Source organism: Anolis carolinensis, chromosome 1 (assembly GCF_035594765.1).
Source record: "Anolis carolinensis isolate JA03-04 chromosome 1, rAnoCar3.1.pri, whole genome shotgun sequence".
Taxonomy (NCBI): Eukaryota; Metazoa; Chordata; class Lepidosauria; order Squamata; family Dactyloidae; genus Anolis; species Anolis carolinensis.
In genome coordinates, this window is record NC_085841.1 from 276,852,097 (window position 1) to 276,875,777 (window position 23,681).

General features: G+C 37.4%; 1 protein-coding gene across 2 annotated transcripts in view; it reads left to right on the top strand.

Annotated features, from left to right (window-relative positions):
- parva (parvin alpha) overlaps positions 1-23,681 on the top strand; it is an 82,802-nt gene that overhangs the window by 43,587 nt on the left and 15,534 nt on the right. Inside the window, exons 1-9 of one of the 2 annotated variants that reach the window (XM_016995589.2) lie at positions 3,543-3,866; positions 12,604-12,693; positions 12,803-12,873; positions 14,395-14,497; positions 17,017-17,157; positions 18,904-19,019; positions 20,688-20,746; positions 21,676-21,695; positions 22,417-22,478. In XM_016995589.2, coding sequence (XP_016851078.1) covers positions 3,839-3,866; positions 12,604-12,693; positions 12,803-12,873; positions 14,395-14,497; positions 17,017-17,157; positions 18,904-19,019; positions 20,688-20,746; positions 21,676-21,695; positions 22,417-22,478 — 690 coding nt within the window. In that variant the 5' untranslated portion in view covers positions 3,543-3,838. Of the gene's footprint in view, positions 1-3,542; positions 3,867-12,603; positions 12,694-12,802; positions 12,874-14,394; positions 14,498-17,016; positions 17,158-18,903; positions 19,020-20,687; positions 20,747-21,675; positions 21,696-22,416; positions 22,479-23,681 lie in introns of those variants that run through there. The other variant, XM_008115946.3, reaches the window with a different exon arrangement.

Genomic DNA, 23,681 nt, shown 5'->3' on the forward strand with positions numbered 1-23,681 from the left:
TACCTGGAGGCACCACTGTACTAGACTGAGAGATTGTGACTTGCTCAAATCCACTCAGTAAAACTGGTGCTGGATTGCAACACAGATACCCATGTTCAACTCTCTGCTTGATCGTGGAATTTTTCTTGTGCCTTCACTGTCTGTCTCTTCTCTCCTGTTCTCTCCCTTGCCTTCCTCTTCCACTCTGCATCTGTCCTTCTATTCATTCTTTGCCTCTCTTTGTACATTTGTCCTGTTCCTTTCCCTTGCTTCTTCCTTGTCTCATCTTGTACCATTGCTCCTTCCTCTCTCAAACTTTCCAGCACCTTATGCTTACCTCTCTTGCTACTTGCTCCCTTCCACACCACCTCTTAACTCCCTTGTCTTTGTTCCCCCGCTTCATTCTTTTCTTGTATTTTGCCATGCCCTCCTTCCCTTGCATGCCTTATCTTCTTTTGCTTCCTTCCCCTCCTTTTCCTCTCATTTCACATTTTCATACCTCTTCCATCTTTCACTTACCTATTGTCCCTCCTTCTGTCCCAGCTTGCTTCACTTTGGCTCTATGCCATTCTTCCTTCTCTTGCTGCTGCACCTTGGTTTCGCTCATGGCCCCTTTGCTTCAGGCAGGACAAGAAGCTGGAGAAAGTGAGAAAGAACAAGATGGGAGAAAAGTGATGAAGAGGGGAATTAAGATGGGGTAACAGAAATAGGCAAGATGGTTGTTCTTTCATTCCATATCAGTCAAAGGATTTCATACTGAGACTGTGGATACCCAAGTCCCATTATATACAATGTCATATTAATTGGGTGTCCCTTATATAAGATGGAAAAATCAAATATTATTTTTTGGTTGGTTTTTTTAAAAAAAATTCAAACCATGGTTGAAAAATGGTTGATTCTTTGGATATACAATCCATGGATAAGGAGGGCTCACTATAATGTGCTCTGTGTGCAGCTGCCTTTGAAAAATGCCAAGAAATTTAAGATGACCCAAAAAATTGCAGCCTGGTTGTCAACTGAGGATCTCATCATATTTAAAGTTTTAAACACTAAATCAGTATGCAGCCCACATTTTTTTACAACAGGATCTTGAAAGGATGCATACTCCCCCCATTACTTAAATTTCTTATTAAAGTAATCCGGTTTAACTCATCACACCACAGAAGCTTTGCTCCTCCCAATTCATCATGACACAGCTAGGGAGAAGTTTCACTGGCATGGTATCGCAACATTTGCAATTTTCGCAGTAGAAAGCAGTAGAGAGCTGCTATAGCTGTCATTTGACGCGAACCGGCAAATAGTGATTACTATTGTGCTGTACAAAGTTATTCTAAGGTATTTTCCTGACAAATTCTTTTGAAAACACATTTGAAAAAGGACTGAAGGCTTCAAAGTAGCTGTTATGTAGGTCTTTTCTTATCACATAGCTAGAGACAAATGGTGACGGCTCCCTTCCTGACAAATCCCGGGGTCTGCAGGGACCCCTCACAGATATGCCCCCAAAGGAGACATCACAGCACAGGGGATGGGATGCTTACTGTTTTTTTGATCACACACGTAAGCAGCGAATTTCATGCAATTTTTATTTTAACACAAAATGAAACCAGTGTCCAAATACTCAGTTTCTGCCACCCTTTACACACTGTTTTCAATGGGATGGTGATGACAAGGTACAAACGTATTTGATAAAACCCATTAAGATTTGTGTGCAAACGAGGTCGGAAACGGAGTATCCTTTAATGTGATCACACCACTCCCATGTTGCAATAGCTCCATTTAGTGCCAGTTTGTTTCTGGGCGCAGTTCAAAGTGTTGATTTTGACCTATAAAGCTCTACAGGATCCCATCATGTGTCCAGATTATTTTAAGGACCATATCTCCCTATATGAGCCCATTAGAGCTCTAAGATCGCCTGTCTCTGTCCAACCACCTTTTCAGGCTTGTCTGGTAGGAATGAAGGAGAGGGCCTTGGTAATGGTTCCCAGATTAGAGAAGCCAGGATGCCTTAGTTCTCCTTCCGATTGACAGTGTTACACCCCAAGGCAGCGAGAGCACTGAAAACCAACACAGAAGCCAATAACAATATAATATCTTTATTAAAGCAAATAAAGTTCCAAAAGGAAATAAGCAGCAAAGTTGAATAAGCAGTTGACCTTTCAGAAAAGATCAAAATTAGTCCAATAAATGAAAGTCTTATGTCCAATATTAAAGTCCAAAGTCCAGAAACCGAAACACACTCAAACTCAGCTCGAGTATTGAGTGGGGAAAAAGGATCAAAGAGGCAATAAGAGTTCTCTGGAGTAAATGCCCAAAAGCAGGATTTCAAAGCAAGGCAGGAACTAGATGAACAGGAGCTGAAACGCAGTCCAAACTTGGGCAAGGAGGTAGAACGGCGCCCGGTATACTCAAGAGTAGCGCAGCTTCAGGCCGCTTGGATTCCAAGAGCTAGAGACGATGTGCTTTCCAGTCAGAAGTAAAGTTGACACTGCGAAGGAAAGTTCCCAGCGCCATACTTTTATTGAAGTTCATAAGTTCCCCCAAACCAGGTGCCTGACTCCCTAAAACTTCCCAAGAGAACTGAGCTGGTCACAGTCCCCGTGCCAGATGTCTAACTCCCAAATTCTTCCCAAGAGAACAGGGCTTAGCCATAGTCACCACGCTCCGCTAATCTGGCGCTTCTCCGCAAGCTTTGTCTTTGCGATCTCTCTGTTTGGACAAATGCCCTACGATCAAACACTAAACCTTCCAGAGAATCTGGGAGAGCCGGCACAGTTTCAAGGGCATCCTTAATTGGCTCTGGCTCGGAGATGTCAACATGAGGCATCTGGAAAGGAGTTGAATCTTGCTGACATGGGAGAAAACCAAAGTCTTCTTCGTCCTGGGCAGTAATGGCCACAGGGTCAGGGGCCAAAGGTGGCCTAGGCATCACAGACAGGTCATAACATATTTATTCCAGCAGGCCTTTACAAACCAATGAGGGATGCTGTGTGGTGCTGTCTTTAAGGATTTTAAAAAGTTTGTACAGTGGGTTCTTGGTATCCTCTGGAGTTTTAGTTCCAGGGCTCCTTATGGATACTGAAGTCCTTCCCTTTTTGGGGGAGTTAGTTGAATCCCTGCATACAGAGGGACAACTGTATATGGTTATAGAATGCATTTTAATATTTTAAAGGTTTAGTATAGTATTTAATTGGTATATTATTTAATTCTTTATTAAATCTGATGTTGTGACTTCTGTGTTGCTTTTAACTTGCATGGTTTTAAATTGTTGACTTCCTTGAGTCCCATTTCTGGGAGAAAGGTGGGATATAAATGACTATGCCAACAACAATAATGCTAGCAATGACAACAACAATGACAGACTTGATTAGACGATGAAAAGGGGGTTGAAGGAAGGAGTAATTTCCCCAGAATCCCTCACTGATTTCTTAATATCTGTTTTACAAACTATGAGGCATAAATATAGCTCTTGCTGCTGCTCAAATTTTGTTGTTCTTCATAAAACTTAATAGCCCCAGAATTCTATAAGCCAGTTGGGTAAAAGAGATTGTACTGTATGTCAAACATTCAGCTTTCTAGAATGAAATTTGCCAAGATGGGAATGGCAAACTTAGTTTGTTTTGCAGATGGTCTATGAGTCTCATGTGGCATCATATTAAATTATATAGGCAGGGAGGAAAGCAGGCAGGCAGGCAGGCAGTTGTTCTACGATGCATTGAGCTGAGAGTTGCAATGTGAATGGAGTATTCTGTTGAGAAACGGACTTGAAAGCACAAGAGTGCTATGTAAGGCAGCAAAAGGAAAGCTTTAAATTAGTGGACTTTTTAGTTTGCTGATAAAATGAGGGCTTGGATAGTGTACAATGGGATGTGGAGCCTTTTGCCCTAAAGGTAAGGGATGCTACAGCCCTCCCGAATGTCCCCCCCCCCCCCTTCCTGTGCTGTTACTATGATGCTTGCTGATTTAGTTGATTTAAACATTGAGGCGCTTCACAGGGGATGTTGTTTTTTGTCTGTTATATTTTAATTTTTTTCAGTTGAGTTATTGTTTTTATATTATCTTGCATAGCTGCCTCATTTTGGAAATGCAGCTGCCAGTATATTTATAAATATATATATTTTTGCTAATAGATGTTGTACTAAGAAATTGATTCTTTTCCCATTTGAGGTTTGTGACACCGATTTTCATATGCTCAGATCAGCAATACTTGCATTGCAAAAATACAATACAAACTTTTAATTATTTTTTGTTATAGTCAACTGGAAAACACTTTAGTCAGAATTGTTCTGTCATTTGGTATAGTATTACCTATCTTAGTGCTTTTCAATTTAGGATTTGTCCAATCTGGGAAGAATTATTCACAATGTATATTCCTGTACGCATTCCATTTTCTGTATGTTTGATCATATTTCCCAAAGTAACTGTCAAAGAACATAGGTGATTATGTTCAGAAAAATTTACTGTGAGTCTCTGTATGTGTTCTTCATATTTTAATAAAAGACAAATTGAAGTAGCATTTGCATATTCATTTTTATGGTATTCAGAGGAGATACTTCTTAAAATAGAATTTCCTGTTTGGGTATGCTTTACTTGAACTTTTCTGCAACTATATGGATAGCAATTCACAACCTATATGGATAGCAATTCACAACAGAAGACCACCTCTGGGTTGTTCCTATCTGAGAAAGTGTGTTGATTTCTCTTCTTCCTTGAAGCTCCCATGTGTCCTAGAAAGCTATTCTGGTGGGTTGGGTGATTTTTGGAATAGGCAACTGCACTTGGAATTGCAGAGGGCGTGAAAAATGTATGCCTTCATTTCCTAGAACAGAGCTTCCACTGAACCTTGGTTCCCATAATTAGAGAGATTTGGCATTTGTGAATGAACAACTATTATTTGTATTATTTATTTAATTTATATGCTGCCTTTCTCCTAGAGAACTCTGTGAACCCAGCTGACTTTTTTGGATACTGAAAAGTAATCTATAAGAGAAGTAAAATATATATGCTTCAATTCTGTATCCAGTAACATATGTTAAAATGCCGGTGAGAACAGTAGTGTGTGCAGGACTTTAAGTTGTGGGTAACTGAAGGCAATTCTGCATTTGCTTGGATGGATGGTTTGTGCAGGGTTGTCTTTCTCACTGACTCGTGGCCAAATCCCGTAAACATTCCTCTTTTCCACTCACTAGAAACAAATAGAAGTTTGTATGACTTGTCTTCTTCCCACTCTTTTTATCTCCTTCATGTTTAAAATTATTGACACGTCACACAAGTATTCGAATTTGACATTCTGCAATAGAATGAATAGGGCTTTAAAATGTATATGTTTTATATGGGAAAGGGAAAATATGAAAGGATGTCACATAAAATATGACATGTTGAAGCATCTTTTCTGTAGAAGAGCTTCTGCTGAAACTCAAAGCCATCTATAAATGCAAAGAGCCCATTTATCCGTCTAAAGATATTCTTGGGGATTAATTTCAGGGATCTGTTCCCAATGAGTCCATGAGTGCATGTGGTTGAAAGGTTTTTTTTGGATTTCATAGAACCGGCCTGCGTGTTCTGACACTGATGCAACTGCCTTGACTGAGGTTCCCTGTTGCATTTCCCTCAAATCCAGGCATCCTAATTAGCAATTTATTTTCTAATTAAGCAAATCATTCTCTTTCTACTAGTTACTTACCAGTTGCTTTGTGTCTGTTCTGGCAACAACCTCAAGAAGTTGTTGGAAGGATCAAAGGAGCTATCCTTCATCATGATTGCTTATTTGCTCATGCTTTCTTATCAGAAAATGGAAAAGCTAGTTTGAAAGAAGTGCAGCCAGCTGCTCTGTCCTACAGTCTCTGATTCTGTTGTTCTGTCGGTTCATGGCGCCACATCTGCTTAGTTAATATGCAGCTGGATGTTGTGAATATGGAGGGTCCTTGTTTTTTCTGGCAAGTCTTGAACCCCTGACAGCTGCGTAGTTTAAAACAACAACAATTCCTTTTCTCGTAATATACAGTGCTAAGGATGCATTAGGAGAAAAAAATGGAAGCCATTGGCAGCAAGACATATTTAGACTCTTCTTTTTAGGTTCACCCCCACTGGCTTCCATGAAACTTCTTTTATGTGAAATGGATTGAATACTTAAAATAATTGTATTCATAATGTAAGAATAGGATCAGATAGGATTGTATCTGTGCAGTTAAGTCCTAATTTATTCCAGAAGTAAGGCTGTGTGCATCAACAATTGGCGCCTGATAGCATAACGATTTCTAATGTATCAGTTCATAAATTGTCTGCACACTAGACAGCATTGTTCCAGAACTCTTGCCAAAAATAGATTGCACTACCTCCCTGTTTCCCTCTGGTTTCAATACCCAAGGATGCTATTTCGCTGGGAGTGGGGTCAGACAGACAAAGAGCAAAAAAGGATAAAAGCAAGAAATAGAAAGGGGAAGCACATATTTTTATGCATTCTTTGCTCAATTCTGTTGCTCTGCTATTCCTCCTTACCAATTTACATCTGAAAATTCAACCATTCCATAATATAGTTTTGTTCTATAAGGAGGCATTGGGGCAACTCAGCCAGCTGGCTAATGCAACTCTTACCACTACTTGCCCGTGCTGAGCAATTAAGTTAAAGAAACAATATCTCACCACCATTTTTATATTTTTCTATGGCCCAAATCCTCCAATAACTACTTCACAGCCTAATAATAATAATAATAATCATCATCATCATCATCATCATCATCATCATCATCTTTATTTGTATCCCGTCTTATCTCCCTGTGAGGGACTCAGGGCGGTTAGTGTATGCAATGAAAGTGAATGCTTGAGTTCTGATCTAATGATGAAAATGTAGACTTAAAAATGTTTTGGACATCAGTAGATAGAAATTCATTCCTTTATGAATATATATAAAAGAATCTGTGGATCTGTTTTGGTTTCTATTTTTGTTAATTAAAGTGGAAGTTTCCCTAGAGGTTACCTTTAAAAAAATTGTGGATTGAGAAAATACAGAAGGAAACTGGGGCAGGAATATGTATGGGTAGAACTAATTTCCTTCCAAATTGTTTATAAACTGGCAAGGTCTTGACATCTCAAAGTCTTTTTCCTCATTTGTCCTGTCCACTTTAGTACCACAAGTTATTTTTCTACCTCATTTAGTTGAGCCACCTTCTAAAAGCTTTAAGAGCAGCTCCGATATCAGTAAGACAGTAAAGCCATTCTAGGTTTTATTGTAAACTTTAAAGATGCTCTCCAAGGTGATTAACCTTGGAATGGATTCATCATCCCACAGATATCACCCTTTATGGTGAGGGGTTTCTGTAGATTAGTGATGTTTCAGACACACCCGGTGCCCATTTCCAAACTCTGAGATCTCAATTTTTTAAAATCTTAGAAGAAATTATTATGCTGATGATGTTTATTTATAGCCTGCTTTTTTTCTCCATATGGATAGTCAAAGCGGCTAATGTTAAAATAATTACAATGCAATTTAAAATATACAAATATACAAATTTTCAAACAGTATTACGTATAATTAATATTAAAAACAATTCAGATTAAATCCATAAAAATGTATAAAACCACAGCAGCCCCTGATATGATCTTAAAAACCTTCTTCTTTAAAAGCCTGTCTAAATAAGAATGTTTTATCCTGCTGCCGGAAGGACAGCACAGAGGAGGCCATTCTGGCTTCCCTAGGATGAAGGGAGTTCCAGGGTCGCAGGGCAGCCATCGAGAAAGAAAGCCTGCTCTCTTGTCCCCACCAACTGAGCTTGAGATGGAGGTGGGACCGAGAGAAGTACACCTGCACTTCACTAAGTACATCCTGAAGAATACTTGTTTGTTTATTTACTCTATTTATACCCCACTCTTCTCAATCCAGAAGGGGACTTAGAGAAGCTTACAAACCAATATGGTGTTAACACTGTTGGAAGTCAAATCAGGGTAAATTATTTTTTGCTATTTCATTCCTATGTGAAGCAAGGAAGTTTGTTTTTCATCCCTTCTTCCCTCTTGAGGGGGAATGGGATAAATTGCAGGTATAATGCAGCCTGGATCTCAGTGCTGAGAACTGAAATGAGCCAGTTTGTCTCTGAAATCTAACCACAAAAATCATTAGAGAACATCCTTTGGTTATGGTCTTTCAATCAACAACCTTGTAATATTTACTGGTTCTCTGTAACTGAACAGCGGGAAAAGGTAACAGTTTAGCCAAATGGCAGTAAATACTGCTCCATGGAACAAATTTGAACAATTGGGAAAAGTTCAAGGCATTCAGCTTTTAATTTATATTATTGCAGAAAGCAATTAGCTTGTGTAGTTTTGTCTTCTTTCCCCTTTGTTATGTTTTATTTAAGAGAAAAATGAGACAGTCATAGAAAATGTGTATTTTTTTGGAAGGTGTACTAATGCATCACCATCAGACTGATACATGTTGTTTGCATATTCACTTTTACAAGTGGTTGGCTTGGAGTCAGCAGTTAATGGATTAGGGACAGTACTTCGCCACAGATGGTTTGCTGAAAAACATTTTCAGTCGTAAACATATCTGTGCTCGGGTTGGGTTCATCCTCTACCTAATTTATTTCATCTTTTGAGAATGAATTAGTACTTATTGCCTAACAATGTAAGGTTTACATTCTGAGGACACTGTTTTGAATGAGCACCTCATAAAAGACCACCTGCATGATTGCAAATATATGCTTATGGATTTTGTGAAGTCAATATTTAATTTCCAGTCACACATTTAAACATTTAACTGTTAGTTCCATAATTGCATTACTTTTCTCAGAACAAAGTCTCATGTGCATGTGATACAACTGGTATGTTTCCAAACCATGTGTTTGGATGAAATATTTAATCAAAATAATATATCTGTAATAAATGAAGCCCAGTTAGTTAAATTGAATGTTTATGCTGATTGAATATGGGTATCGTTAAATGGTAATTTTCATTTTTACATGGTTGAAAGAATTTCTGAAATTCTAAGAATTCCTATTCTTGTGGTTGTGTATGTCTATCAGAACCAGGATGAAGAAAATGCAAAAGAGTGGTCTCTTTCTATTTTAGAATTTTGTAGCCCTCCAAATGTTGCTGATCATCAGGTCTGCTGGAAGTTGAAGTTCAACAATAACTGGAAACCCACGCAATTCCCAGCACATTCAGCTTGTACAGTGTGATCCCTGTATCCATGGGAGATATGTTTTAATGTATATGCAGACCCTCCTGAAATGAATTTCTGGCCCAAAAATACAACGGAGTCCTGCTGGCAAACATAGAAAATGCCTAGAGATGCCATATTTTGTCAGGCATTAATAAATGAGACTGTGAGCACCAGTCCCGTGAATATGGGGGTTATACTATAATATCTCTGGGTTTTTCTTCACATCATAGAGTATCTACAGATACCCCCCTACTTCAGACAACAAGGACAATGTGAAATAGGATGAAAGAGCTGTGTGATTACCAGAGTTCAGTAAACACTTCCAGTGATTACATTCAGGAATGAAAAAGAAGACATAGTGTACACATATTCTAACTGGGATAGCTACATACATCTTGCTAATATTGCAATAAGATACAGTGGAACCTCTACTTAAGAGCATCCCAACTTAAGAGCACTTTGAGTTAAGAGCTATCTCGGTCTGATTTTGCTTTAACATAAGAGCAGTGTTTTGAGTTAAGAGCTAGAGCAAGAGGGTGTGCTAGAGCCAGAAAGAGTACTAATGTTAGAGTACAGGGCTTTAGGGCTTCAAGGGAGCAGCCTCTGTACCTTGTGCTCTTATCCACTTTGGAAGTTTGCTGTCTCCTTTGCTCTTTTCCATTTTGGGAGATTGCTGCCTGCTTTGCTCTTGTCTGCTTTGAGGAACTTTGGGTTAGTTGATTTTTTTTAATTACTGGTATATTTGGCTTTATGAAGAGAGAGAAGGAGAGAGAGCAAGAGAGGGAAGGAAGCTGGAATGAGTGCAGTATAAAGAAAATGATGCTATTGTCTCTTTTTGCTTTGTGCTACCATTTTATTTATTTTTATTTATTTATTTATTTATTTATTTATTTAATAGACTTGTATACCACTACTCCCAATTTGGCTCGGAGCGGTTTACAGAAATAGATTAAAACAATATAATTAGCTTTAAAATAACAATAAGAACAGACATAGCCCCGAGTTTTCACCCATCGAAAGCTTAAATTTTAAAATGTATCTTTCTTATTTATTGTTCCATGTGAATGTGCATTTTTACATTGTTATTTATAACATAAATTTTCTTATTTAAAAACACGTAACAAAAATGGGGAGTTGGGGGCTAGAACAGATTCATAGCATTTCAATGCAAAAAGTCACTTTTCTGGATTTAATTTTCTCAGGCAGTAAATTATAAAATTGCATATATTACTATTCAGATTGATTGTCAAATTGAACTATCTCAAGCCTATTTAAACAGTGAAATAATTCCCTTCTCCAATGGGTGTTATACAGCAATTATGTCAGTGTCATTCCTGCATTTTAATACTATAATTTTTGTTACCTCTAAGTCTGGATTATGCCATATCCATATAATTACTGTAAATAATTTTATGGATCATAGCAAATTATCATATTTAACAAGACGTATCATATTGTTTGAAAATGATAAATCCATGTGATTTGCTGTAGAAGTTAATGCAATCATAGCCATTAACTAAAGTTGATGCTAGCACTGTTCAACCATGTTTTGATAGAAATATTAATTATATATTAAAATCAGTATATTATACTTTTATTGGCTTTATAGTATTGGTAGTAGATTTTTTAAATTGTTTAATAGTGAATTAATGGTTATGTAAATCCCATCAATGGAATGAATATAATTGAGTTGAAATTAGTGTAGAATTCAGACCATAATCTTGTTTTATTTCTTTGAGCAGCTGTCTAGAACTCAATGGGAAATTCCATACCTTGTTAGTAACCATAATTTTAACTGAAATCCATTGAGTTTTATTGGTCCAAAATGGCCACAAATCTATACCAAATCCTACAAATACGTTATAGTATATGTAGAAATATAAGTGCTATTCCCCATTGTCGTGCATCCTGTGTTATTCCATGTATATGTTATTCATATTCAACGTATGAAAGTACTGTTTGAAGGTTGAAAGAAAGTTGGGTTGTAGACATTTCTTGACTTTCTCCATATAACAAAAAGCCTGAGCAAACAGCAGTTGCTACAAAATGATACCAGATACTCCAAGACTATGATTTGGTATCTATCAAATTTTTTACTTTATAAATAACCATGACTGTTATCAACTCCTACCTCTTATAAATGTGTTGATCTGTGGTCTGCAGGGGATGTCTCTCCTGTAAAGAATTGGGTTTTTGGGTTTGTTTGTTTTTTACGAATAGCGATTCTCAGCTACACAGTTTGAAAACACAATAGGACCAGAACTTCATTTACCTCTTTAGAAATAATGTCTAGTGTCAATTATTGAAGACAGGTACCTTTAAATCCATATTTGTGCAGGCTAAATACACATCTTATACGATCCTATATAAATGGTTCCTTGCCCCTGCAAGTTTATTATAAGGTAAGACATTAAATCTAGTCATGTCCGACTCTGGGGGTTGGTGCTCATCTCCATTTCTGAGCTGAAGAGCCGGCGTTGTCTGTAGACACCTCTGAGGTCATGTGGCCAGCATGACTACATGGAACGCTGTTACCTTCCTGCCAGAGCGGTACCTATTGATCTACTCAGATTTGCATGTTTTTGAAATGCTAGATTGGCAGAAGCTGGGGCTAATAGTGGGAGCAGCTCAGAGGGTTTAAACCGCTGTGCCACCAGGGGCTCCTCACAAATTTATTATATGTATCTAAAAATATCTATCATCAGTGTTGGAGGGGTTGCAAGCTAACAGGAAACTATTGGCTGATGTGATGAGATTTTGTTTTCTATGAGCCAGTTTCTCATAAATTATTATTATTATTACTGTTATTATTATTTTTACCTCTATTCCGCCTTTTTCCCCATAGAGACTCAAGGCGGCTAACAGCATAGGTAAACTTATGGCCAACAAGAGAATTGGCAGTACTTATTATGTGGTGAACAATAGTCCTGCAACTTGCTTCTAAACAGCATGTTGAAGTAAACCATATGGCATGTTGAAGTAAATCATATAGTACCACAAAATCTGGGACACCGTTTTATCAGAGAAATTAACATAAAGATTCAGGGATTTGTTTGAACACACAGACACTTCCAGAAATGTACTCCCTTTTTGTTTGTTATATGAACGATAACACAGACCTAAGCTGACAGGATCCAATTACACACATTTAATAAAGGGATGATTCATTTTGTTGAACCAGATTTACCTATTTGTAAACAGCTCCCCACTTCTTTACTTTTCTAATACAAGGAATGTTTGCATTTTTGGTGTGTGAGTATGTGTACATATTCTTTAGATCATGCTGTAAGAGTTCTTAAAAATAGTAAAACAAAAACCAAACAAATCAGTTAATCTGGAAAAGTACAGACTAGCACATATCCAATTCTAGAAAAAGTGGAAATAAGGCTTTGAGGTCACTGCTGCTGAAAATGACAAGGAAAAAAATAAGTCAAATTTCATTGAATTGTTTTTTTTTCTTCCCTCAGTGTCTGAACTACAAGAAGAAGGAATCAATGCCATTAACCTACCACTCAGCCCAATTCCTTTTGAGCTAGATCCTGAAGATACTATGCTAGGTAATGTTAAATAATATTTAGCTTTAAGTTAGGTGGTTGATGTAAACCAAATCTCATTGGTATTTTTGTTTCTCATGAGTGTCTCTTCTCTCTCCACATTTTCCCAAAGAGGAGAATGAAGTCCGGACAATGATAGATCCCAATTCAAGAAGTGATCCAAAACTACAGGAGCTGATGAAGGTAATGATGTCTAGATTTATTGTTCTATTAATACAAAGCAAGTCAGTTTCATGTAACCAATTATTTCAATTTCTTAATGATCTTTAAGTCCAGTGGGTCAGATTCATCTCATGTTATCAATTTCCTTTTTTTCCTTGGAAAGTCCTTTCCCAGTCTTCTGAAGTCTGCAGACCATAAATTCCTTAAAGCAAAACACTTCAAAGATCACAAACTTGATATGGTACAAACCTTACTGAGTTTTTCTTTTATTATTTAAAATATTATATATCCTGCTGTTTTTCTCTGTCAGAATCTCTGGAAAGTGCATCCACCAGAGCAAATAAAATACTGACAAGAATGGAATAATTCAGACTTACATCAGAAATGCTTCTGATAACAAAAGAACAAATTGTATTTTTCAGATTTTAATCAGTTTTTACCAAAAGCTTAGTGATTTTTTTCTGCTGTAAATGAATTTGAATGTTTTTCCCTGTTTTATTGTCATTTACCTCACATGGCCAAAAACAGGAAGGGCCTCTGCCTGACATGATGGCCTTCTAGGTCTTCTTCACTGACAACAGCAGTAACATCTGAGACAAAATATAAGCCTGTGATTCTTAACATCATCACTATTATTCTCCTATATGATTTTTCAAACATATTTTCCTGATGAAGCTTGCAAGACATATTTTGTGAATTTTTGTTGGCTCAATGAAAGTGGATTTTGCTACATGGCCAACGTGGCTCTCCTTGAACATGCACCAAAGGCTGGAATAATTCTTATTCTTCAGATTGGGGTGGGGTGGGAATGGAGAGAAGATATGGATGAAGAACATATTTCTCTCTTACTTGCTGTTAACATTCTGTTCACGGTATAATTCAAAAATTAAAAAGGTAATGGTTTCCCCTTGACATTAAGTCTTAATTGTGTCTTAACATCTCAATTTCTAAGCCAAAGAGCCGGTGTTGTCCATAGATGCCTCCTAGGTCATGTGACCAGCATGACTGCCTGGAGTGCTGTTACGGTATAATTTAAAAATTAACTCAATCTTATTATGGCTAAACACTTTCTACTAAGATGCTTTGAGGTATTTTCTGGGGTTCATATTCCACAAAATTGAAATTATATACCTCATAACCTCTGAGGATGCCTGCCATAGATGTGGGCGAAACGTCAGGAGAGAATACTTCTGGAACATGGCCATGCAGCCCGGAAAACACACAACAACCCTGAAATTATATATTTCTATCATGCAAACCTTGCAGTGTATTTGATATAGAGGGATGTAAGTTTCTGCTTCTGTTATATGTCAACTCTAAACAGAGCCAAAAGACTGGGTCCTAACTACGGGATTCATTACGGCCCGTAATTTACGGGGATCTATTCTGGACATTCTTAAAAACATCATGTGTTTTAATTAACTTCACTGTAACTTACTGTACACCTTTGATGAACGACTCTGAATATTTACAGTTGTCTCTGATGCCATTCAAACTTTTTAATATACATGTGTAATATTGCTAAATCTGTCTCTTGCCTAGGTGCTAATTGACTGGATTAATGATGTGCTAGTGGGAGAAAGAATCATTGTAAAAGACCTTGCTGAAGACCTGTATGATGGACAAGTGCTGCAGAAACTCTTTGGTAAGAAGGATACTATACTCTTCCTCTTATGAGACTATATCATTTGGAGTTAGGTATGACAATTCCCTGGTTTCTAATCCTCTACACTTTGTTTAGATAGGATTAGAAATTAGACCCAGCTAAATATGTGTACTGTGTCTGATGCTAACATAGTGTTTGCTTAATATATTTGTCACTTTATCTCTTCTTCCAGGATAAAGTTCAGGATTCCATCTACACTGAGCATTAAATGCACTTTAAAACCAGTGTCAAAAATAGTAGTTTTGATGTGCAGGTGATTACATAAGAAATCCTGGAACCAGTCTGCGATCCGGATAGTGGTTACTCAAACCACAGAACACTGATGCACATTGTTTTCTTTCATGCACTTTTGTGTTTATTGACTGGCTGCCAACATTTAAAAAACTAGCTTCAAATTGCATTAAATGGTCAGTCTTGATGAGACCTCAAACAACATATTTGTTAAATTTCCCAGTCACTCCACTTTTTACAATGATACATCCCACAAGCTGTACAATCACCTCTAACTCCAATAAGTTATTTTGGATATTTGAATGTCCATCAATGTAATACTGTTGGCTAACAATATCTATACTTAGCACTCTAGAATCTCTACATCTAGCAAGAAGTCATTTACCCTATAAATTCATGTCTGAGTCTAAATATTTTAGTAAAAAATCAATCCAAAAAAACCTGTGTAAACCTATCTGTGGGACAGTATATGAGTATTATACTTTAAATCTTATCAAAAAAAGGAACCTGGCTGCCTTAGGTGGCATTGATGCCTTCTCATCTTAGCAGAATGAACCCAGATTATCCACAGGTCTTATCACAATCTACAATTTTGGTCCCAAAACCTGTCCTTGGTTTATACATGAGGTTGACTTATGTTATGCATGAGTATATACAGTAATACATTTTAGTCTTTTATAATTATTGTTATTACCAAACTATACATGAGTATATACAGTAATATTATTTAGTCTTTTATAATAATTGTAATTGTCAAATTATACATGGGATTATACAGTAATGTTATCTTATGCTAGGTTGAACAGTTACCAAAGGCTGGGGAGCTACTTCGGCCCCTCATTGGGCCCTACTTAGTTGCAGCTTCCATTTTGACTCCCTCCAACCCTCTAAAACAGGGGTCCCCAAACTAAGGCCCGGGGGCCGGATGCGGCACATCGAAGCCATCTATCCGGACCCCACGGCACAAGGGCAGAAGGGGGTTGGGCTAAATGACCCAAGGGATCTCTTCTTCTCTTACAACCCTTATTATTATTATTAACATTGAGGCTGGGTGGCCATCTGTCAGGGGTGCTTTACTTGTGCTTTTGGTGCACAAAGGCAGAAGGGGATTGGACTCAATGGCCGAAGGGATCTCTTCCAACCCTCTTTTTATTATTATTATTATTATTATTATTATTATTATTATTGACATTGAGGCTGGGTGGCCATCTGTCAGGGGTGCTTTACTTGTGCTTTTGGTGCACAAAGGCAGAAGGGGATTGGACTCAATGGCCGAAGGGATCTCTTCCAACCCTCTTTTTATTATTATTATTATTATTATTATTATTATTATTATTATTATTATTATTATTGACATTGAGGCTGGGTGGCCATCTGTCAGGGGTGCTTTGCTTATACTTTTGATGCACAAAGGCAGAAGGGGGTTGGACTAAATGTCCCAAAGGGTCTCTTCCAACCCTCTTTTTTATTATTATTATTATTATTATTATTATTATTATTATTATTATTATTAACATTGAGGCTGGGTGGCCATCTGTCAGGGGTGCTTTGCTTGTGCTTTCAGTGCACAAAGACAGAAGGGGAATGGACTCAATGGCCCAAAGGGTCTCTTTCAACTCTCTTTTTTGTTGTTATTGTTGTTGTTATTATTATTATTGCTCGGTGGCCAACTATAGTCCGGCCCTCCAACGGTCCGAAGGATCGTGAACTGGCCCCCTGTTTAAAAAGTTTGGGGACCCCTGCTCTAAAACATGGAGGTGCCTTTAAAAAAATATACAGAACACAAACTGTAATGCCTCCCTACATCTTAAAGGTACTATGGTCCATTTTGCAATGTTTGGGGTCTCATTTGTATATCCCCTCCTGTTTGAAGAGAAAAAAAAAAAGCCCCAGACAGGTCTTTAAAAGGTGATTGATGTTCTCACCAAAATGCATAACGAAAGACCAGATTTGGAGATATTATTAATCACCTTTGAGGAAGTAAATAATTTTCACTTCAAAATTCTGGGAGAGTATAAAACCCTTAGGGATCGTGACCCCTCAGCCAAAAAAGCAGGTTGCATGCTTGTGCTTTGCATAGAGGCTTATACCAAAACAATCATTGCCCATGCCTATCTATTTAGAATTCAGAAATTGTTAATGGCCAGTTCTAAAACAAAACTAGTTATTGATAGAAACTCCATGTGGAACACAGTGTCTTTACACTGCACTTGGGTACATGGAGCCATGGTATAGATTTGCTGCTTTTTCTTCCATTATCACTTCAGAGAAGCTGGAGAGTGAGAAACTCAATGTTGCTGAAGTCACACAGTCTGAAATAGCTCAGAAACAGAAGTTACAGACAGTACTTGAAAAGATCAATGAAACCCTTAAACTTCCTCCAAGGAGCATCAAGTGGAATGTTGACTGTGAGTTACACATTTTACACTGAAATCTCTCCTTACTGATTGTATTAAATGTTACCTTTTCCTACGGCATTGCGTAAAATCAGTTCAATTAGACAAAAACTAGAATTAATCAGCAGGAGATTTTATATCCAGAATTTTGCATTCAGTTTAAGTCTAGAATTTCAATATATACAAAAGTAGAGATAACTGTATGTCTGTGTTTGTGTATCAATTTACTAACATAACTCTATTAGAAATCATGCACAAAAAAGTTCAAGGTTTTTTGATCCTGATGCACCCACAGTACTGCATAAAGATCCCATATGCATATGGCAAGACATATGTTATTTCCCTCACACTTAGGCATTGGGAATTTTTCCCCACAAATTTTAAAACTCTTTAATGACAAAGAGTAGCAGCAGCAGCTAGATCATTGTTAGTAGCTTCTTGCAAGACCTTCCAACCACCAGTGTCAGTCCTATATAATTCTTTACTAGGTTACAATGAGGTACCATAGTGTGGTAGCATGGTGTAGTTGTTTGAATGTTGATGTAGGACTTCAGGAAACCAGAATTTACCTTAGTTATAAAAGCCCATGTCATGGTAACTTCCCAGTTAGGCTACTGCAGTATGCAGCACATAAGGCTGCTATTGAAGATAACTAGTCTTAACCTGTTTAAAGTCCTTGTCTAATAAATTGAATGGGTCTGAAATATGTTGTCTTGTTATTTGAAATGTTTTATTGAGCGCACCCACTATTATGCAAATTAGGCATAGTATATTCCCCCTGCCCCAAATAAGCTTTTAATGTTTTCTTATTTGGAGAAATTGTGTCGGAGATTTGGACAAGAATTTCTGCACAAAAATATGCAAGCGCTTGAGAACATTGACAATGGGTTTGTCTCTCATTTTGGGTGTTCAACAATAAGTAGACAGCCTAGCAATTGAAAGTGTTAGCAGCAACAGCAACAACAGAAAGGGTTGTTGAAATGTTTTCAACAAAATGTTTTCCATAACGTCTGTAACACAACGTGTTAAAAGCATCATAATACAGTTTACAGGAACACGGTAATAAGAAAGCTACTGCCACAAATAGTTTTAAATTATTTCTTTTGATGCTAATAGTTTGGCCAAAGATTTAAAATTTCCCACCGTAACATTTGTTAATATATACCTTGTAGACTTATTGGTGTTAACTACACATAAAAACCTGCTGTGAATAAGTTGCAATAATAAGAACTCTTAACAAGTTCATGAGGAATGTTTGAGTCATTCAGTTTAGTAAGTTATTGTTCAAGGGTACAGGCTAAATGGGCTCATTCATCTTCCTGCAGACATTGTGACACTTAAAAATGAATTAAGTGCATGTTATGAATACAGAAATACCCTTCTCATTGTTTATAAATCTGCACTGGAATAGTGAGGATAAAGAAATAACACAAGTAGTGCATAGATAGCACTTAATACAGATGCATAATAAAATCTGTCTTTTGAATCAAGTTTAGATTTCTATCTTTCCACCAAATGGAATCTAAACATACAACAAAATCTAACCTTCAGAATATTGTTGATTCAGTTGTTTTCATAAGACCAGTTGATTTATGACAGGAAAAAGAAACAGAGGATAATACCTTTTTAGCAATCTCTAGTGGGCAAAGATGCCAAAGGATAAAATATCCCACATAGCTAGGGAAGGAGGCACTTCATGTGAAAATAAATATTTATTTTAGTTTGTCTTGTATAATCTGAGTTCTTAATCTATTTCAGCTGTCCACGCAAAAAGCCTAGTTGCAATACTGCACCTTTTGGTTGCGTTGTCACAGTACTTTCGGGCCCCAATCAGACTGCCAGATCATGTGTCTATTCAAGTTGTGGTTGTCCAGGTAGGAATAATAGAACTTTATATTTTCTGTGAATTTTTAGACATTTGAACACTGTGTAAAAGCAATTAATTTTACATGTATACATTGAATCGGATTACCATTTCCTCTCTGTGGAAAAGAGGCAAGAACCACATTTTCTTTCAATAGAAGGCATACACCATTGTAATTTTTAAATGGCATAGCACCTTAATTGTAGAATTAATACATTTGCAGTCAAATTAGAGTTTTCTATTACAGTACAGATGCATAGTTATCAAAAAATTGTTTCTGGAATTAATATTTTTCATTTTTCTAGTCATCTTTCTGTAGGGCATAAAGTATTGAGTTGAATACTCTGTAATCAGTGTTTGCTCACTGAACAGAGGTTTAATAACTTGGAAATCTGATTACAAATGTAGATATTTCATAAGTTCGCGGAATGCCTGTCAGTCTGTTATGCAGTCTTCAGTCTTATGCTTTACTAGTTCTTTCTGGTTCTTGCTGCAGTTTTCTTCAGTTTGTAACAGCAGTTTTGATCATGATCAATCTCTGTTTCTCCCAGCTGTGCATGTGCACAATTTTATTATATCACATCTCTCCTCTTCCTCCTCGTTTTTCTTCTGTTACTGAGCTAGTCTTATGTTGAAGTATCAGGGGTGAAAACTTAGCTTGTTTGAATTATAAACAAGATAAATCCTGTTTTACAAAACATGAAACATCTCACCTTGATTTTAGATTTGTCATACTTCTTTTGGTATTTGGTGATTTGTTAATTAAGGTCTCTGGGATGTTTGCACAGGTGTAGCAGAATTCCATTATTTAACTTACAGGATCTTTAGATTTTATTAGGAACCTTAACAGACTGGAAAAGGAATTCCATGACAACTTTGAACTGATTTTGTTGACAGATATGCTTAACTCAAGCAGTTTTTTTCCTCCATACAAAACATAAGTACAAGTTTATATTTAAATATGAATAACAAGAAGGAAGCAAAGGATGTAGCAGTCCAGTCACTAAGAAAACAGTCTAGTTGTACCTGCTTGGAATCAGATTTATATGTGTTTTGTTCAGACAACATTTCTAGGAAATATATTCTGTTTATTTTTAGTAGTGACAAAATATGGAAACAGGCTACATGGAGCACAGCATTGAACATGACACATTCACTCTGAATAGTTTTGTCAGGGATTCCTCTTCTTCAGAAGAGGAAGGGGAGCAGGAAAGTGTTCATGAATCTGAAGGTGAGTTGAAGTCTGAGGAGGAGACTTTGCTAATACCCTCATTCCAGGAGAGGCGAAAGGAAACAGAGCAGAGACGTCATTCAGCTAGATTAGCTGCCAGAAATGCAGCTGAGTGATTAGGAACTGCCCTAGCAGCTGTGTTGGGACCCAGGGCTTTAAAAGCAGAAGCAGGTGCAGCCAGCTCTTGCTGGTAACAAACTGACTCTAATGCCTTCACTCTCTGTGTGCCTGCTCCAAGTCTGCATCTGGATTTATGCCTGTTTCTTTGTCTGAAGTAAGACTTCCTGGCTTTCTTTTGCATTATTTCACTGAGTGTACTGTACTTTACGTTTTGCTGAAGTAAATCAGTTTTCATTTACTTACCACAATGTCTTAAGGCTGTTCTTGAAAGACAAAACAGGACAAGCATGAAGTGCTAAATACTCTAAATTGCTTTTTTCCCCCCAGAAACGTGAAGGAATCCTCCAGTCCCGACAAATCCAAGAGGAAATCACTGGCAACACAGAGTATGTTTAAATCTCCCTAGACTGATGAAAATTCATATCCTGAACATTTAATTTTAATTATTCAGGGTTTTAAGAGAGGGTTTTCTTTTGAAAGAGAGTGAAATCCAGCAAATGTTTTCATGAACATAACTGCTATTCTCTGTGCAACCAGGAGGGGTGATTTCCTCTTCCTCCTTACAGATTTTGTCCTCCAAAATCTGTTCTAGCAGTACTGTAGGACTTAGATTTTAATTAATTGCATTGCAGGCAATTAAGTTCCCGAAATGAAACCTAAGCAACTGATCCCTTTTCTTCCTTTATAACTTCTGAAAAATAAATGTTGAACCATCACTTTCCCCTTGAAATATCTTTAAAATGTATCCTTAATTGACATGGTTCACATTTGAGCAATGCAGACTTGTGTGAGCTTACATAATTTGCCTGCACATCATCAACAGAGACAGACAATATTCAGCTTATGGCTCTTTTGAGTTGTTCACAATTTCATTCATGCTCCTAGTGTTATACTCCATATTCCAGAGCTCTAAAGCATTATCAGAAGGGTGGTTGTGTTGAAGACATGAGCCCTTGTTAGACCAGATGTTTGTGAAGAGTCAAAACACTGCAGACTCTGCCGAGCCTTACCTTGTATGCGTACTCCGCTACTGACCTAGATTCCATTGTCCATCTACAGGATCTGTCCTATTTTTTCTTAAATAGAATTTAAATAGGGAAACAGAAATTGCAAAAGCAATTGAAGTCAGTGGAGATTATGGTATGCTATTGAAAAGCCTCTGGGGGACTTTTCAGTTAGTATAAATGCACAGCCATATATATGACCAGGCACATATTTACTCCATATATATAGTTTGCTTTCTGCACTGAAATAACTTTATTAAATTACTGCAAGTGTGTGTACACATATAATTGCATTATTTCTTTTTCTACAGGGCATTGTCAGGACGGCATGGTAGGTCTCATTTATTTCTAGCATTTTTCATAGGCTTCTAAAGTGTTTTTCCTTTCTGTTGAAATTGAATTCAGGACCAGCTAAATTTAGATTCATAGTTATGTTGAGCCTGTTCAGGATTAGGATTATAAATTCAGAGAATATGCAAAAAGAAAGTATGTGGTCTCTATATCTATCAGGTAGCTTTCTGTATATAATTTCCTTTATTTGTGAAGGCTCCCAATGCAATGTGGAACTTGAAGTGGATAGTAGGGAATGCTATGGGACATAACTGAATCCTGCAGTTATATATCAGAGGAACAGTAAATAATTGTAAAATTACAGGACTGTTTTCACCTCTGCTGGTTGATCTTTTTAAAGGTCAAACAATTGGATGTCCTATAGTTATTAGAACTAAGGAATGTCATGTGGCTTTCAACTGTTTTGTGAATATCCTTTGTTTGCCTCAGATCTTTCAAATCAATGTACATGCCACACAGCAATAGTTTAAAGGCATTTAACAAAACATATTGATTTGCTTTATGCATAGTGTAGTCTGGGAGAAAGCCATTTTAGAATATGTGGGATTGAAAGATGAATTCAGGAAAAAAAGATCAAAAATGATTTGGGTATGTAGAATCTACTCTCAGTAAAGGATAAATGACAAGGCTGCTCCAGACTGGAATAATCATATTTCCATTTTCCATTATGTAATAGTTTGTTGTCATCACCTGTGTTTCAGAACGAGATGCATTTGATACACTGTTTGATCATGCTCCAGATAAACTCAATGTTGTGAAAAAGGTTAGAATTTTGTTTTGCTTTGTTTGTGATATGATGCATTTAAAGGATGCAGAGGTGTAGGATTTAGATACAACTATTTTAAATTAAAGTATAGCCTACCACATGCCAAAAATGTTAGTAAAAATGCCTGCCAACCTTGTTTGTTACTCAGCAAAGTGTGCACTAACTGAGGCTGCATGAATAATAATAACAACATAAAAATGCATTACATAAAATCCACAGTCAGTATTGTACCCAGTTCAATTCTTTATGAAAATCTCTCTTCCTTAACAATGTGAATATTGTACTGTTTTCTGTTACATCTTTGTAAATGGACTTGCGTCTGACTAAATTAGAATTGGGCAGTTCCTTAACATCCATATTCAGTCAGGAGCGGCTGCTATGCTATAGGAGAGCCAGCAAAGTGACCGGTGCACCACAGGAGTAATGCACATTGATCCCAACGCACATCCATCCTGCTGTGCATTGAGACATCAGTTAGGGAGTGCTGATGCATATTGTTAGCCCAGTGAACATCACGGCACTATTGCCAGCATTCTGTCACACATCTTCACTATTTACTAATAAGATTCCTTAATGCATCTGCTGCACAGCTAAACATAAGTAAAGTCATGTAACACAGTGGCGTCACTTGGGAGATGTAGGGAGCTCAGGCCGCACTGAATAACACATCATAGAAGGTGACACCAAAATGATTGTCTCACCAAGAGTGGTACCCTCCCTAGCCCCCCACTTGCAATAGTGGGGGAGTTTTTTCCTCCTCTCCCCTTCTATTTGTTCCCCCCAACAAACTTAGCTACAGTCTTTTCCCCTGACAACAAACCAGTTCCTTGTCATTACCTCTGTTTTTTCAAACGAAAGCTGCCAGAGGGGAGATGCCTGTTGCTGTAACTGTGGGCAAGGAAGGGGATTTCCATCCAGGACGAGTGACTCAACTTTCCTCTTGCTCACATGGCATTGGAAGTACATGGCCAAGCCATGGCAGGGCCGTTTTGGGGAAATGAAGGCTGCCAGTTAGGCTCTCCAGGGTAGCAAGGGTGGCTGGTTTTCTGGAGCTGTGTGAGCTCCCAGCTGCCAGGGATTGACTTCCTTTCCCACACTGGGTGGCACTAATCCTAGTGATACCACTGACATAATATAGATCATGATAGAGGATTCCAGCCATAGTTCTTACATGACTTAGCACTTGAGAAGGAATAACAG